Source organism: Amia ocellicauda, chromosome 20, assembly GCF_036373705.1.
Source record: "Amia ocellicauda isolate fAmiCal2 chromosome 20, fAmiCal2.hap1, whole genome shotgun sequence".
Lineage (NCBI taxonomy): Eukaryota > Metazoa > Chordata > Actinopteri > Amiiformes > Amiidae > Amia > Amia ocellicauda.
This window is the reverse complement of record NC_089869.1, coordinates 2,563,259-2,578,643: the sequence shown is the minus strand read 5'-3', so window position 1 is coordinate 2,578,643 and position 15,385 is coordinate 2,563,259. Positions and strand designations below refer to the sequence as shown.

The 15,385-nt window shown below is 37.5% G+C and overlaps 1 protein-coding gene across 1 annotated transcript in view; it reads left to right on the top strand.

Annotated features, from left to right (window-relative positions):
* Positions 1 to 15,385, top strand: part of armh3 (armadillo like helical domain containing 3) — a 114,459-nt gene that overhangs the window by 6,356 nt on the left and 92,718 nt on the right. Inside the window, exons 3-11 of the mRNA XM_066692805.1 lie at positions 992 to 1,048; positions 1,504 to 1,650; positions 2,723 to 2,830; positions 5,497 to 5,589; positions 7,768 to 7,842; positions 8,440 to 8,526; positions 11,504 to 11,560; positions 12,943 to 12,986; positions 15,128 to 15,188. Of these exons, the coding sequence (XP_066548902.1) occupies positions 992 to 1,048; positions 1,504 to 1,650; positions 2,723 to 2,830; positions 5,497 to 5,589; positions 7,768 to 7,842; positions 8,440 to 8,526; positions 11,504 to 11,560; positions 12,943 to 12,986; positions 15,128 to 15,188 (729 nt within the window). The remainder of the gene's footprint in view (positions 1 to 991; positions 1,049 to 1,503; positions 1,651 to 2,722; positions 2,831 to 5,496; positions 5,590 to 7,767; positions 7,843 to 8,439; positions 8,527 to 11,503; positions 11,561 to 12,942; positions 12,987 to 15,127; positions 15,189 to 15,385) is intronic.

The window sequence follows — 15,385 nt, the reverse complement described above, 5'->3', positions numbered from 1 at the left end:
TCAAAACAAAGTTGAAATTAAAATAAAACAGATGCAAATGAATGTGAAATCACTGTATTATTTTTGCTATAAGCATGAAAATAAGAGATGCGCCTGTCCATTTTTGAGATTTTTTGATGGAGTTCTCAGTCAGTCTGTTTCCAGTGATTCCAGGGGAGAGACGCTGTGCAAGCCGGGAATCCCAGCGCAGAGCTGCAGCAGCCCTTCAGCGCTAGCAATTTATATGGGTTTTACAATTATAATGGAGATGGTTTAGATTAAGTTATTTTGCATAAATATAAACTTACTAAATGTACATTTGTGAAGTTGCTTTATGTTGCAAATCATTATTTAGTTCGCAGTACATCCATATGAAGATCCCAAGACTAGCATCTAAGCTTTTTGTGTGTTGTTTTCGGCAACACTGTCCTATTTCTTTGATCTGCACAAATCACATGGCTAAACCCACCCCCACACATTATTTCTGCCAGATCAAAAGTATCGTAATAGGAGAAGAAGAATTTGAATCGGTGCATTCGCACCTCAAACAGCTGGACAGGTGCATTGATTCAAATCGGTGAATCGTTACACCCCTACTGATAATCTATAATTTTTCTTTAAGCTTCAGACTTCTTTGGGGTTTGTCTGCATTGCTGCAATAATTGCTTTTTGACCTTCACAGATGTTACTGGTATGATTATGACTGTGTGTGTTGGTTCACTGTAGCTCTTACATGGTTTTGCTGCACATAAGTGTCTACTGCAGGGATGGGCAATTCCAGGCCTCCAGGGTAACAGGGTCCTCGAGTTATTTTACTACTCCAGATGTAAATTGATCAAATTATTTGTATAATCACCTGGCATTGCATGCTTTGAATCCATTTCTAATTGACCCCCCAGGAGACTGGCCTTAAAGAGTTACCCATCCCTTGTCTATTATGTGAGTGGCTTGGCTACTCTGTGCCACTGTAGGGCAAACACAGAGAGTCTTAAGGTTGTCTGTCTAATTTCAGAGGGAGGATCCAGCCAAGAATAACCCACGCTTCTGGGAAGAGCTTTTCCTAATGAAGGTCAGTAGAGTGCATGGTGGAAGAGGATTGTGCATGTCAGGGGCCTATATCCCCACAGCCAATCCCAGTGGACATGTGCACTTATAGGGGAAAAGAGAAAACAACTTTCAGCATCTGGGAGTCATTTTCACTCTCTATTCCCATTTATTTATTTATTTATTTACTATTTGGAATCACCAATTATTTTGTGTTTTTCTTCCCGCCCTCATTTTTGGAATTACCATTTGTTATAATGCATCGCTACAGCTCCCACCACCTCAGATGGGGAGGGTGAGGAAGCACGACCAGGCTTTATTATTTAACATTGCACATGGTTGCCCTTGTGTTCTCTATATTGGATGGGATGTAGAACAAGATGCCTTTTCATTTCTCAGATAAATAAGGCTTCTTGTCTTGAGCCCTTTAGCTCTACCTGTAGGTTGTGGTTCATGCCTGCTTTCCCTACTGCTCTTCAGGTGAACCTGGAGTACCTAGAGGGGAAACTGGAGTCTCTGGATGGAGATGAGCTGATGAAAATCAAGGACAACATTAACAGCCTATTCCAGCACTGCATCCAGGCACTAGGCGAGGAGCACCAGATCAAAGTAGTCAATGCTTTACAGGTGAGGGACAGCAGGGATTCCTAGTGAGCCAAGAATTCAGCACAGGCTCTCAGGACAAAGGTTTGACATTACATAAACCCTTTTCGAACTCGCCAACCTGGATTATGACCCTTTCGTTAGCAACTCTGGTTAACCCAGGGTTTTCGTTAGTATGAAAGCAACCAATTGCTGACACGGGTATAGTGAGACAAAAGGCAAAGCACACTGTGTATTTCCTTTTAGCGACTATAGATCTCTTTTTATTGAAATCATAGTGTCAGAGCACGCACACAAACCAAGTGACGGCATATCATAACCTGGGTAGGGTCGACCCAGGTAGAGCTGATGTTATTGGTGGCAATATAATGTATATACTAATACACGTGAGAAAGGAGGGTTTTTCATGAACTCAAATGAACTAAGCATGAAACTGCAGCCTTTTTTATGCAATAAGTTCCTAGACTATGACGCATTTTGGTTTATCCTGTGCTAAAGTTAAAGATCTGTCTGTGTTTTATGAATAGCTTGAAAAAATCTCAGCAGAAGCTCATAACATAGTATTAGCCTGAGATTGTATCTAATGTCTGACTGCTGGGGCCACTGGCTTATCAAAGGCACAGCAGCTTCTTGCAGGGAAAAATACAGCAGCATGCAAATGTATTAAAACCCCATTGCTTCTGTCATTTCGTTTGCTCTTCTGAAAATGAAAATGCTGTAGCTGACATCCTAAGCAAACATGATAACGACTGATAACAAAAACATTTTAGAACTGGTTATTCATTCTTGTTTACAGTCACTGCTCTTTCTGCTCTTTTTAGATTTTTGCTTTGCCCTTTATTCCTTGTATTTCCCCTATTACTCTTTCTGTCCTCAGTTAAAGTAATCTTCCCATTGAATTCGTAAAATATAACTTATAAATAATATAACTTTAAAACAAATGGAATCAAATTAAACTAGAGATACTCAAATGCAGCGAGCCTAGTTCTAATCCTGACAATTGAATTGATTAAATCTCTGTGTACAGGAGAAAGACATTCATCTAACCTGCCTTTTAAAATTATTTTTTAATTTGTGTTTGTTTTTTCCACCTCAGACACTGTGTGCTCTGTTTCGGGGAGTTCACCAGAAGAACAAATCGACATCGGGTTTTGACATCATCAATATGCTAATGGGCTTTGACAAGGCAGAACTGCGAATGAAGGTGAGGCCCAGGGAAAGGGGGAGGAGTCAGCAGAGGGGATGGAAATTAGGAGACAGGATTGATAGATAGAGAGAGAGGGGATGGAATGTACTTGGGGAAAGGGATGAAACAGTGAGAGATGGGATGGAGAGAATAGATAGGGGGAGGGGAACTGCTTGTCAGTAAGTTTTCCATCCTTGAGCTGGTGTCTTTGGTAAGAAACCAAAGATCTCTCAAATATCACTAAATATCAAAGGTTTTTAAAACTGTGTGAAACAAAAACACTTCAAATGTGACCTTCAATTCATGGAATTATTTTGCTGAAAAGGAACTCCAAATGGTTGATCAGCCACAACCTGAACCACACTGTTTATATCCTGAGATTAATTTACAAATCCAGTTTCTTCCACATCTGTAGAGCAAATTGATGAAGAACACTGACTATATTTCCCTTTAAAACAGAAATCAGGGGGTGGCACACTATCAAAGTGTATTCATTTATTCATTTATCTATTTCTTAACATATAATCTTACTGTTGTTTAATGAAATTCATAAATGAATGAATTAAAGGACTTTGATAGTGTGCTGTCTAATTGTATTGGATACTTTCACAATGTAACTGATTAATACTTTTGGTGGCTGTTTTAATTGTACATTTCAGTGCAGGTTTCTTTAACTAGTATTGGAGACCCAGCATAGATAGACTGGTGTCAACACCAACGTGCCTTCATTAAGATAGCAGACGTCATTCTTAATCAGGTGTACACTAGCAATAAGTTATATCAAAATACACGTACAGCTCATGAACATCATGAATTAAAATTACAACATCCAGTGCAATGCTACAGAAATAATATCTAACTCCTCAAAATTAAAATTATATTAACTATTCAAAATCTAAATCCTCCAAAAATGCAATTCATCACGACCACCATTTATTTCAATTTGATAAAAAAAAATTGGTAGGGATCTGTATTAAATAACGAGTGTCCAAATCTGAAGAACAAATGGAACACTTTGTAACACATTTAAGACATGTATTTAAGTCTTTGATGTCTTAAGATTTTCCTTTTTGTAAACAAAAGGTCATTTAGAGTTGACTGTGAAATGACCAGTGATACTGTGTATGATGTGTTGAAGCCCATGTTACTTGATAAGTGAAATACAAAGTAGAGAAGGTAATAGACCAGTTAAAGTGATATTTCAGTATTCTGTCATTTTTGCCTGGTTTCTTACTCACCCAGAGTCATAAGAATGCATGGATACCTTTTTAATTCCCTGGGTCCAGTTTGAACGAATTTGAATTAAGCATTTTGTTAGCTTAGCACAATTGCTGGAAGCAAAAACAATACGCAGACAGTGCAGGCAGAACCGAAAGTAGTCCGTAAATCAGGAAGTAAATCAGGAAATTTACAAATTTATTGAACTATTTATTTACTATTTGTAGTACAGGTCCACAATCCCTTATCCGTAATTCCGCAATTCAAAAAGCTCTGAAAACCGTCTTATTAACCTTCTTTTAGCAATTGTGGCATGCCAACGAAATGCTAAATTCAAATTCCTTCAAATTGGACACACAGAATTTAAAAGGTATCCACACATTTGTATGACTCTGGGTGAGTAAGAAATCAGGCTAAAATGCCAAAATACCGAAGTATCTGAAGAACCCAGTCTTGATGCACAGAGGATAAATGTATTTATTTAACATGCCCGGCCTGTAAGGCCACTGACATGGAAGCTCTCCACCTGAGCGGAGTCTCTCTCTGAACAGCAGAAGTTAACAGCTTTTATACAATGCATGACATGTGGTTCAGTGGGCAGGTTCAGTCACAGGTTTCCAAAAGTGTTGTCTCGAGGTCAGGTCTCTCACCCTTGTAATGTTTGTAGTTGTCTTCCTGGGGGGAGGTGTGGGATGCGGAAACCAGATGGCTTCCTTGGATATACTTGGAGAGGTCCGTTATAATGGTCATCATAGCAGCTGTTAATCAATAACCATGATGTGACCTTAAGATAAGCCACAGAACATCTTGAAGCAAATGCTGGGAGTGACTTCTGCAGCTCTGTTTATACAAAACATTAATAACGGCTCTTCAGTATCCTTTTAAAGTTCCTGAAGAATTTAGTTTTTCTAATAACTCCCAAAGAAAAAGGATTCAAATTTCCCAGCCATGTGAGACCAAAATTTTCACTATTGTTTAGCTGTCAGTACCTTATATAAACCCTTTAACTGTCATTGTTGTTTTCCATTTCTTTTTGGTTACACAACAGAGCAGATATAAGAAGTCTGAACATTAAATGTACAATATGTTTAACTTGTATTGTTTTTTAATCTGATAAAACACATATGGGCTTTATGTAAGTGCAGCTCATATGGAAGGAACATAATACATGTGTTTCAAAAATAATTTTTGGTGAATCATTGCATTTACATCTAACGCTGATGGTGGAGAGGGAGTCTCTGACAGGTTTTGTAATCTTTATACACTGGCAAAAGATCTTTACTGATTTTTGATGTTTCTCAGTACCAGAACAGGTAATCCTTGATCAGTGTCTTTACTCAGTGTAATGACTTTGACAGAATTACTGCAGTGGTCAGCAGTAGCTTGTTCCCGAGGCTGTAGAGGCTTTGGGGGAAATTAAAGGCCCATAGCAGAAGTTGAACTCTGTATCCTTGTTCTCACTGCAGGACCTGCTGGAGAGTCTGGACACCCTGCTGTGTGGTGATGGGTCTGAGAGTCTGAAGAGCCTTTGTCTGAAGCTCCTGCTGTGCTTAGTGACAGTAAGGCCCTTGTCATTCATTCCCTGACTGCTCACTCAAGCGCATAGCCCTGCCTTGAAATGATCAGCCTTGCCACAGGGGTAATATGGAGGTAGCCCAACACCAAGCACAAAAATGACCACACCCCAAAACAATAGCACCTGGTATCTAGTCATCTGGGCATTGTACATCATGTCTGATGCTGATGGGCTTCCAAGTGGTGAATACTGTATAAGCCTTTGACCAGAATATAGGATGCATAATAAAATACATACTGCCTTGGGGGGAAGCAAAAATTAGGCTTAGGTTTTAATCTATTGAGCCCCAGAGTATACTCCTGTTACAATCTGTCATCCTGAGTTTTTGTTTTTCTCTACCCTGTCCGTAATGATTTTATTTTTTTATTTTGTTTGTTGATTTGTTTATTTTCAGTCTGTAAAGAGCTCTGTGGCTAACTTGCAAAATCAAAATTGATTGATTGATTGATTGTATTCTGAATTCAGCCTTGCCTCCAATGCCAGCTATTCTTTGGCTGGCTTTAGCTGGGAGTTGGCAGGGGGCAATGCAATAATGGCTGAGCTTCAGAAAGACACACTGAGCAGAAGCTGGCTGTGCAATCCCCAGATTACCACACACCAATGACTCCCTGTGGCTTCTCAGGTGCCTGCAGGTTTTGATTGTCCGCAGTTTCCAGCTGCATCAAAATACTCTAATTGGTGTAATAGCTCGACTGGAGGCATTCTGGGCTTGCAGATTGGCATTGATGGTGTGTGTCCTGTAGGACCTTGGCTTTGTTCATACATCCTTAAGAGAGTGAGAGCTGTGGTGGTTGGCTGGATAGAATGAAGTGAATGATTGGTGCTTCCAGATTGTGTAATAAAAAGAGGGGGGGTAACTTCAATTTAAAATAAGAACAGAGCTAAGAGCAGGCTGAAAATAGCTCTGATGGGGAAAAGCTGCGGAGTTTAGTACAGCTGAGCCTGGGCCTTATATAACACACTGACTTTCTGCACACTGCCTTGCATGCCTGCTTCTTAAGTGGAATAATTAAAATATATGTTATGCTTCTGTGAAGTTACCTGCACGGCTTATAGTATCAAGATACTAAAATATTAAAGAAACACCTGCAGAGTGAAGGCATTGAAAGAGGACGATCACTGAGTATGCAGGGAATAATAAACAGCCTGTTAGTTCTAGTCTGCGTGCTCATTTATACAGAGATTTACTTAAATATTTGCAGGAAGTCTGTAAATAAATTGTTTTCTTTCTGACCATTCTTGGCACTCGAATAATATTTGTGTGGTATCGAAAGCAACTTTCCCTGCTTAATTCTCTTAAAAAAAAAAAATATGAAAACACACTTTATTTGCCTTTTCCTTCTTATAAACACTATAAATATTGGACATTGCAAATGTGAATCAGGAGTAGATGTTGATTCTACATTTCACACAGTTTTTGTGTTATTAAAATGAGCAGCCACCCTTGAATTATTAGAGATATTATACCTGCTAACACACAACGTTGTAGCAACGTAATTTATGTTGCCACAACATTCTAAAACGTTGTGTTATCTGGGATGTGTGCGACAACACACAGCATAAAATTGAGTAGCCACAAACAAGCCAGAATCTAGTAGATAACCTGCACACTTGGACAGCATGTTCTTTGGGCATATTTATTAATTAATTTCAGCACACAGAGTATAGGCACAGCATACACAGAACTAGCTGGGCAGCTTGAACAGATCTATTGATCTTAAAGGGAAAATTTTACTCCGTATTTAGATAGGCAGACAAGGAACACTGAGGACCTGACTTAATTACCAAGTAATAATACCAAAGTAGTTAATTTGACAATAACAAGTCTAGAAAACTTGTCTAAAGATATTATAAAGAACATACTATCATATAGAAGATTACTTGCTTTTTTGCTGAGCAACTACACTCATATCAATGAGGTTACTAAGGTACCACAAATTTGTCTTTGTCTCCTGTACTCTATATGGCCTTTTATAAAATGTTGTTCTAAAATCCACTACACATAAACTACTGCACCTAGCTTACCCAGAGCAATAAGCATAGGTGAAATTCAAACTTGGTGTTAAATTATTGTTTCCCTTTTTGATATATAGGGCCTGGAGTATCGCTGTAGGTGTGCAAGCTGTTCTGTAGCTAAATGTTCTGTCTCACTGGGTTTCAGGTGACTGATAACATCAGTCAAAATACCATCTTGGAGTACGTCATGATAAACAGCATCTTTGAGGCTATTTTACAGGTAAGGCCATGGGAAACTTCAGATTCATTCAGATATAAACATATTTTCAGCACTGGCTTAACTATATGGTCAAGCACAAAGTGGTTTGGTCTTATTTAGTAAGCTTCTTGCTGCCCTTTGGTCTGCTCCAGAGATCTCTTTAGAAATCTAACTCTGTAAAACTTTCAAAGGATGAGTTATTAATTAATTTCTGATCTATGGTATGGTATGATTAATTCACGTGCTTATGATTATATGCTCTCATTATATCACAGATAAAGGGGGTGGCATAGAGAGATGCTACCTACTGTTTGAAAACTGTTCAAAAGGGAAAACTTGCACTATGTGAAGGTGATGGAATAAAGGGGGGTATGACGTAAAAATAAGATGATATTCAGATAACTGAAGTATGTAGTTTGTTTTATATTATGATTAGTTTCCCTACAGTATTGGAACACCCAAACTATTTCATATAAACACACAGCTAAACACAACAGCTAAAACAGCAGGCAGTATTTGAGAACTATAAACATGTTTCTGCTCTCTCTGTCTGTTTTTTTTCTTGGTGGTGGTGGTGATGTTGCTAGCTGAGTTTCATAGACGCTTCTTCTCTTCCAGATCCTCTCTGGTGCCCCCAGCAGGATCCAGCATGGCTACGACGCAGTGGTCCTCCTTGCTCTGCTCGTCAACTACAGAAAATATGAGGTGAGCTCTGTCACCTGACCCCAGACTGTGAGCAATAGCATCTTAGGGAGGACTGATGCTGCTCTCATTGATAATACCACAGATTGCTGTTGCATATCAAGCCAAGGAAACTGTCTCAAGCCCTCCCAACTCTGGCAGTGTTTGTCCAATTGAGGGCTATCCTGTGGGAAATCCTAGTCATATTGGGCTATGACACAGCCCAGATTGGAAGCAGTGCTGTTTGGACTATAGTATGGCCTCAAATTAGCACCATAAGTAACTAATTAAAAAAAATAAATAAATAAATAAAAAAACCTTAATGTTAAATCAAGAGCAAAACTCGAACTGATTGAGTCAATTTCTTGGATGCACTCGCCTGGAGTCCCTGTCTTTGTTTGCGGTTCTGCAGTCTTTGCTTTCGCCACAGTTTCTTTGCTTTTGTTTTGTTTTTCCGTTTACGAGTTTTGGCACTGTTAGGCCGTGACGGCAGGATTTACAGGGAGGCGTGGATCATGGGTCTCCATTGGTCCAGTAGGTTTGAGTGACGGTTCTTCCTAACCAAATTAGTGATCAGGGTGGGCTGGTCGGCATTGGAATTCACGGTTCTGGCCTGACAGTCACCTCTCTGCAACACATCTTTGACTTTACCCCTGATTGTACCCATAGACTGAGTGGGTGCAACTACATGGCTTCGGAATGTTTTTAATAAAAGTTGTGGTCAATCGCTTTCTGCATATTACATGTGTTTATTTTATATAGCCTTTATTCTCATCTTTATCAATGGAACCAGTCATTTTGTAGGTGACTGTGCATATGTGTATATATATATGTGTGTGTGTGTGTGTGTGTGTGTGTGTGTGTGATTCTTAAACATAAACTGGGACATCACATACTCTTAATGAATACGATGCCCCTCCATTTGCCTCTTGCTAAATGATGTGAGCTCCATCAGTCTGGCACTGTGTTATCTGAAGAGCTGAATTAAAGTGCTTGTGCAGGTTACATTAATATGTACATGATATTAAACATTTTACTCTGCACGTAGCAGGTGAATCCTGTGTTTTGTTTCAATGCTGTGTGTATGCGCTCAAATGGCGGTGGGATCCAGTGATTTTCCAGCTTTTGACTGCAGGGCTATGCACACACACAGGATGTTTAAGGAGTTGCTAGAATCGGCGCTGCTGTTGAAACTGTGGCAATAGATTACCATCCCACATAGAATCACCCGAGACCAGCCCACCCTGCTCACTGATTGGGTTAGGAAGAACTGTCACTCAAACCTACGGGGTCGATTGGAGACCCATGATCCACACCTCCCTGTAAATCCCGCCCTCATGGCAAAACAGTGCCAAAACTTGTAAACGGGAAAAAAATAAGAAAGCAAAGAAACTAGTGGCGAATGCAAAGATTGGCAGCATAGCAACCAAAAACAGGGACTCCAGGCGAGCGCGTCAGTGAAATGGACTCAATCATCGAGTTTTGCTCTCAATTTATTTAAGTTTTTTTTTTTTGCTTTTGATATATTTTTTTTGTTTACAATTCTATACATTTTGCTTTTGATTGTTTTATTTTTGATCTCAACATCAATTTTTTCTCAACTTTTTTTTTTAGTTTACAATATTTTTTATTTTGAATTAGTTACTTATGGCGCTAATTTGAGCACATACTATAGGGCCCAAAAGGTGCTCTAAATGGAGGCTTTTACCACCTTTTACCAATCATTTCCACACTTCTAAGTTAGATTTAAGGTCTACACACTGTATGCATTGGGCATAATTTAACTATAACTATAGGTAGTTAAGTAAATGAAATGCATTATTTTGCATTTGAAACTATTTAGCCAAGATGTACAGTCAGGGACTTTACTTTTTTATTTTATTTTTTAAATACAGTACTTGGAAGCTTTCACACAGACAATGTCGCCTTAAACCAATCCCGTCAATATAGACAGTGTCCTTTTTTTTTTTTTTTCTCCCATTGTTTGTCAGGTATACATTTTATATCTAACCAATCACATTCCAGCTTGTAGCCACATCGCTATGACAACAAACATCAACAACTTAGTTGCTGAACCTGATGATTTTCTAATTGCAGAGCCTAGGTATCGATGTACACCAACCATTGTGACACAAATAATAAAAATGACAAGGTCAACGTAAAAAACAAGAATATAGAGAGTGAATTAGTGCCAACATTAAGTCCCCCGTTGGTGAATACAATGTCTAACTTCACCTGTTCTCTCAATGAGAAGTGCGTTTATGTAGAGCATCTTCAGACCCTCAACATCATCATCAATATCAGTAGCTTCCCAGAGTAGCTGCTGTATGGTGCTGAAAGTGATAACTAAAGAAATGTATATGTATAATATCCTATTCATTTGGAAATGTAGAAGAAGAGAAATGTCAGGTGTTATATTCAGAGTGACTTTCCTCAGTGTAGGCCCACTTGTTTTTTGTTTTGTTTTTAGAAAACTCGCAAGTTCTTCTTGTCTTCTTTTTTTACTTGATCACAGCAAGGTGTGCAAATAATACGTCTTACATATATTATGTATGATTATTATTGATGACGTTTAATCTATAATAATTACGTGCCATGCATAATTTATATGTATTTTTTCGATGTCTTGATCTTGTTTTCACTGTCTACACTCTCGACATCTCCAACAACAGGTTACTGGTTTCATGTCTACTTGACATTGAGGTTGTGACGTGACACATCCAGTGTGAGACGACCTTAACACTGCTTATCGTCACTCAGTCTGTACATCTTATTCACCCTTTAGAGGTCTAATTCCTCCTTATATAATAGCAAGTGCAAGCTGTGGTTCAAGTTAAAAAAAAAAAAAAAACAGCTCTATAAATGGGTAAATGTATGCAAAAATGTGAGCTAATGTAACAGTTAACAATGCCCTGGTTAAGGGCACCTGCTAAGAAATGTGGTAATAATAATGTTATATATATATATATATTTTTTTTTTTATTTTATTTTACTTGAACAGTCTGTCAATCCATACATTGTGAAGCTCTCTATTGTGGATGATGAGACCACGTTAAATGTAAGTGTTTCTACAACTTTATTGTCAGTATCTGTGTAGCGCACTAAGAGCTGCCTAAAATGTTTCAGTCATTATATATACACATAGTAGTCAGAAGCCTAAAATTAACTTTTAGTTATAATCCAACACTAACTGCTTGTTATTCCATGTATTTTAGCCTAAACATGGTGAAGATATACTTATCATTTTATATTCATAACTGGCCAGAGACTTAAGGTAAGGTGTATATGAGAAATATGTATTGCTTGTAGATATTCGATTCAAAGTGAAATACCAATTTCTGTTCTTTCATATTTGGTAGTTTAAGATTTTCCAATTTTGTCAAATTGGTGATATTGAAATTAAGAACGCCTCGCTTACATTTATTTCAGTTCTGGCATCAAAACTGACAGCAAGTGGGGTTGACATTGTAAAGGGGGTGGTATGAAGAGGGAAAACTTGCAATATGTGAAGATGATTGTATAGCAGGGAGTATGGTGTATTAACATGTTAAATATTGAAAAAGGGTTGTTCACATTTAATCTAAATCCAAAAGCAATAACCGATTTCTCCTGTACATCATACTTCCCCATTCAGCTATACAAATAAAATATCATCACCATGTTAAATGTCTAAATCGCCAGAAATAGTAGCAAGAATTTGAGAACTATAAAGCATATTTCAGCATTTATAATCAGTTTAGAATCAGTATCATCAGTTTATCTAGCCCTCCATACTTTTTATTTCTCTGGTAGTATTGGTAGTATAATTTTAATTAATATTAGATTAATAGATTAAGAATATGTATTTTTGCATAATATCTTGATGTTTAGAGAATATGCCTTTCTGCAGCAGACTTTAGTGTAGTCTTTTAGGAATACGTAGTTAACCTTAAATAAGATTTGAGTATCTGACATGTGCATCTGTTTGTTCTTGGAGACAAAAGAACATTAGCTGTCTTCGTTGTGTAAAATACTTCAGGTTTTGATTTTATACATATAATAGACACATTGATATCAGAGCAAGAGTGTACTGCTGAAAAGCCTCTGCCTGGCTGCACTGTCCCATCATTTGTATACATATTTATTTTTCTGTGATGTGAAACAGTTGCCAGCTGTTAAATATTGTAAGCATGATTTGCCCCTCATTGTTAAAAGATTTGCCTTTTGATAATTTGATTTGATCTTAAAGCTTAAAGATTTGTCTTCCCACCCCAGCAGCTCGTAATTTACTCATACACATGAGTATGTATAATCTTTGTAGGGACTGCACTAGTTCTACTTTAATGACAAAAGGAAATGCTAGTTATATTACCACCTGATTCACTGAATAATGGTGATCTGAATTAAAGACTGTCTGCAGTTTACAAGATCATGCTGCTACTTGGCTTTCTGTCTTGGCAGGGAATGGGGTTGGTGATTTCACAAGCTCTGTCCGAGTACAACAGGTAGGATCTGTTGAAGAACACACCTGATACACCAGCTCTGTCTGCATGATCCATTCTGTCACTAACTATGAGTTTTAGAGTCTTAGCTTAGGTTTTGAGATTCCTTTTTCTTCAGAAGAAATAATGTATTTTCATTTGAGGTACAAATGTTTATTTTTTATTTTTTTGTTTATACTAATGGTCTGTGTGTTGACTGAGAATGCTGAAGTTAAAACCTGCATGTGCACTTAATTTCACTAGCTCTACAGAAGTTTTTGTTCATCTCCAAAAGGTGAAAGGTTATTTTGGAAAGTTTGGTCCATTGCCATTTATCCTGATCAGTTTCTGCCTTTCTAATCTCTAATAGGTGCATTTATTATCTCACTATAGATAGTTAAGAAATTAAATGCATTATTTTGCATTTGAAACTATTTAGCCAAGAGGTACAATCAGGGACTTTACTTTTTCTTTTTTAAAGGCAATAAACCAACTTACGTTTTTTTTTTAAAATTGCCATTAAACGGGGTTGCCATAATGCTGGAGGTGGCATAGAGATAGATGGGTAAACATGGGCACAAATCCTACAGTCCACATTAAATAAACTGTATATACAGGCCTACTGGTGTACAACAGACAGAAAAGCCTGATTTATCAAACATTATGATTCATAGTATTACTAACCACAATAACAATAATTCTTCCTTATTAATAAGCACCAGTGGAAAGCTTATACTGCACTAACCAGAATATCATGTGAATATCACATATCATGGGAGGGCAAATAAACATTTAGAGTGCGTGAAAGGGGAAGGAGGAAAATTTCCTCCCATTGTGAAGAGGGATCTTTGAAAAATTATTACATTTGAATTCAAATGTAAGTAACATTTTATGGGCCTGCAGTAGTAATTAATGAATGTGTGAGTGCCCTTCCTCAAGTGCTTGCTACACACCAGAGATTGAAATGCCATTGTGTCTGGTGCCTATTAGAAAGAATATAACAGATTATTTTGATTTGCTTTCACACCCTGCTAAAGAGTTTTTGTCTCGGTTTGCTAGAGCACATTTGGTGCCCAGTGCCACTAGCAGAAAAGTTTTCTGTTTGATGTACAGGATGCATTAAGTTAGTTGGCCTATTTGAACTAGTGTATGAGTATGTTGTCAAAACTGATCTGAGTATCAGTGAAATTTGGTGTACATAGAAACAAGGTCATGGGGAACACATTGACAGAGACACTGAACACAGACCACAGGGTGTGACTCATTTGTGGCTATTGGCCATGAAGACATTTTAATGTTGAAGAACACGATATACAGGTGCACAAACTGCAAATACAAACTAACAAAGAAAAGTACATTAAATCATATTTGATGTTTAAGTGGCTATAGTCACATGCAGTCCTCATTGTTTAAGTACAGTTGCTGTTATCATTACTGTGGCTATATCTTCAGTACAATTATAGTTTTACATAATTGCACAGCCCTTGAATATTAAAAGAAGTAGCCATTGCATTCCTTTAAGGCATCTGAAAGGTAAAAAAAAAAAAAACATAAGCACATAAGGGAGCAGCATGTTTCACACCTGTATGTGGTACATATATTTTCTTTAAGAGTTCTATGTAATATGGCAGGCAGACAATACAAAAAAAGTGCCACAACGTTTCTAATACTGGCAGAATTATATATATATATATATATATATATATATATATATATATATATATATATAAAAACATTGTGTTAATTCCAAACTGCACCACAATTGATCCTGACTGTACTGACAGTGAAAGCACAAAAAATTATATCAGTATATTGTTTTTGTTATTGTTTTTATATAGCCTAGCCTATATTTTTAAAAACAATCTGAGCTATATGAGTAATCCCCACTTGTGATTTCTGTGAAACCATAAAAGATAATACATGACACTTAAAATAATGACACACAAGAAATGGAACATAAATCTCCATATGTCGCATTAAAGTCTTGGAGTGAATCAAATCAGAAAACGCTATTACCAAGTTAACTTACTGGTATGCCCTGCACCTGACATTCAGTAAACAAGACAGGCTTGGGTCAGTATTTATAAGGGGAGAACTGTCCCTATGAAGGAGCTGGGTATAGCTGGTGTAATTGCATTTACCGATCTCTTTTCTGTTCTCCATAGGCAATACAAAGACAAGGAGGAGGAGCACCAAGGAGGCTTCTTTTCTGCCTTTACTAATATGGTAAGTTTTCACCCCACAAATCCCAACTTTGTCATTTGTCTGTTCATTTGTATTTATATGTGGGTCTGTCCTATGTTTTTTTTTTTTTCCTGTACCTACTTCAAATTATTTTATTTCCCATTTTTTTAAATGGAATCTGCATTTCCTATTTATTTTATACCCCTTAAATTACCACTGCAACTCTTATACTAAGCAGG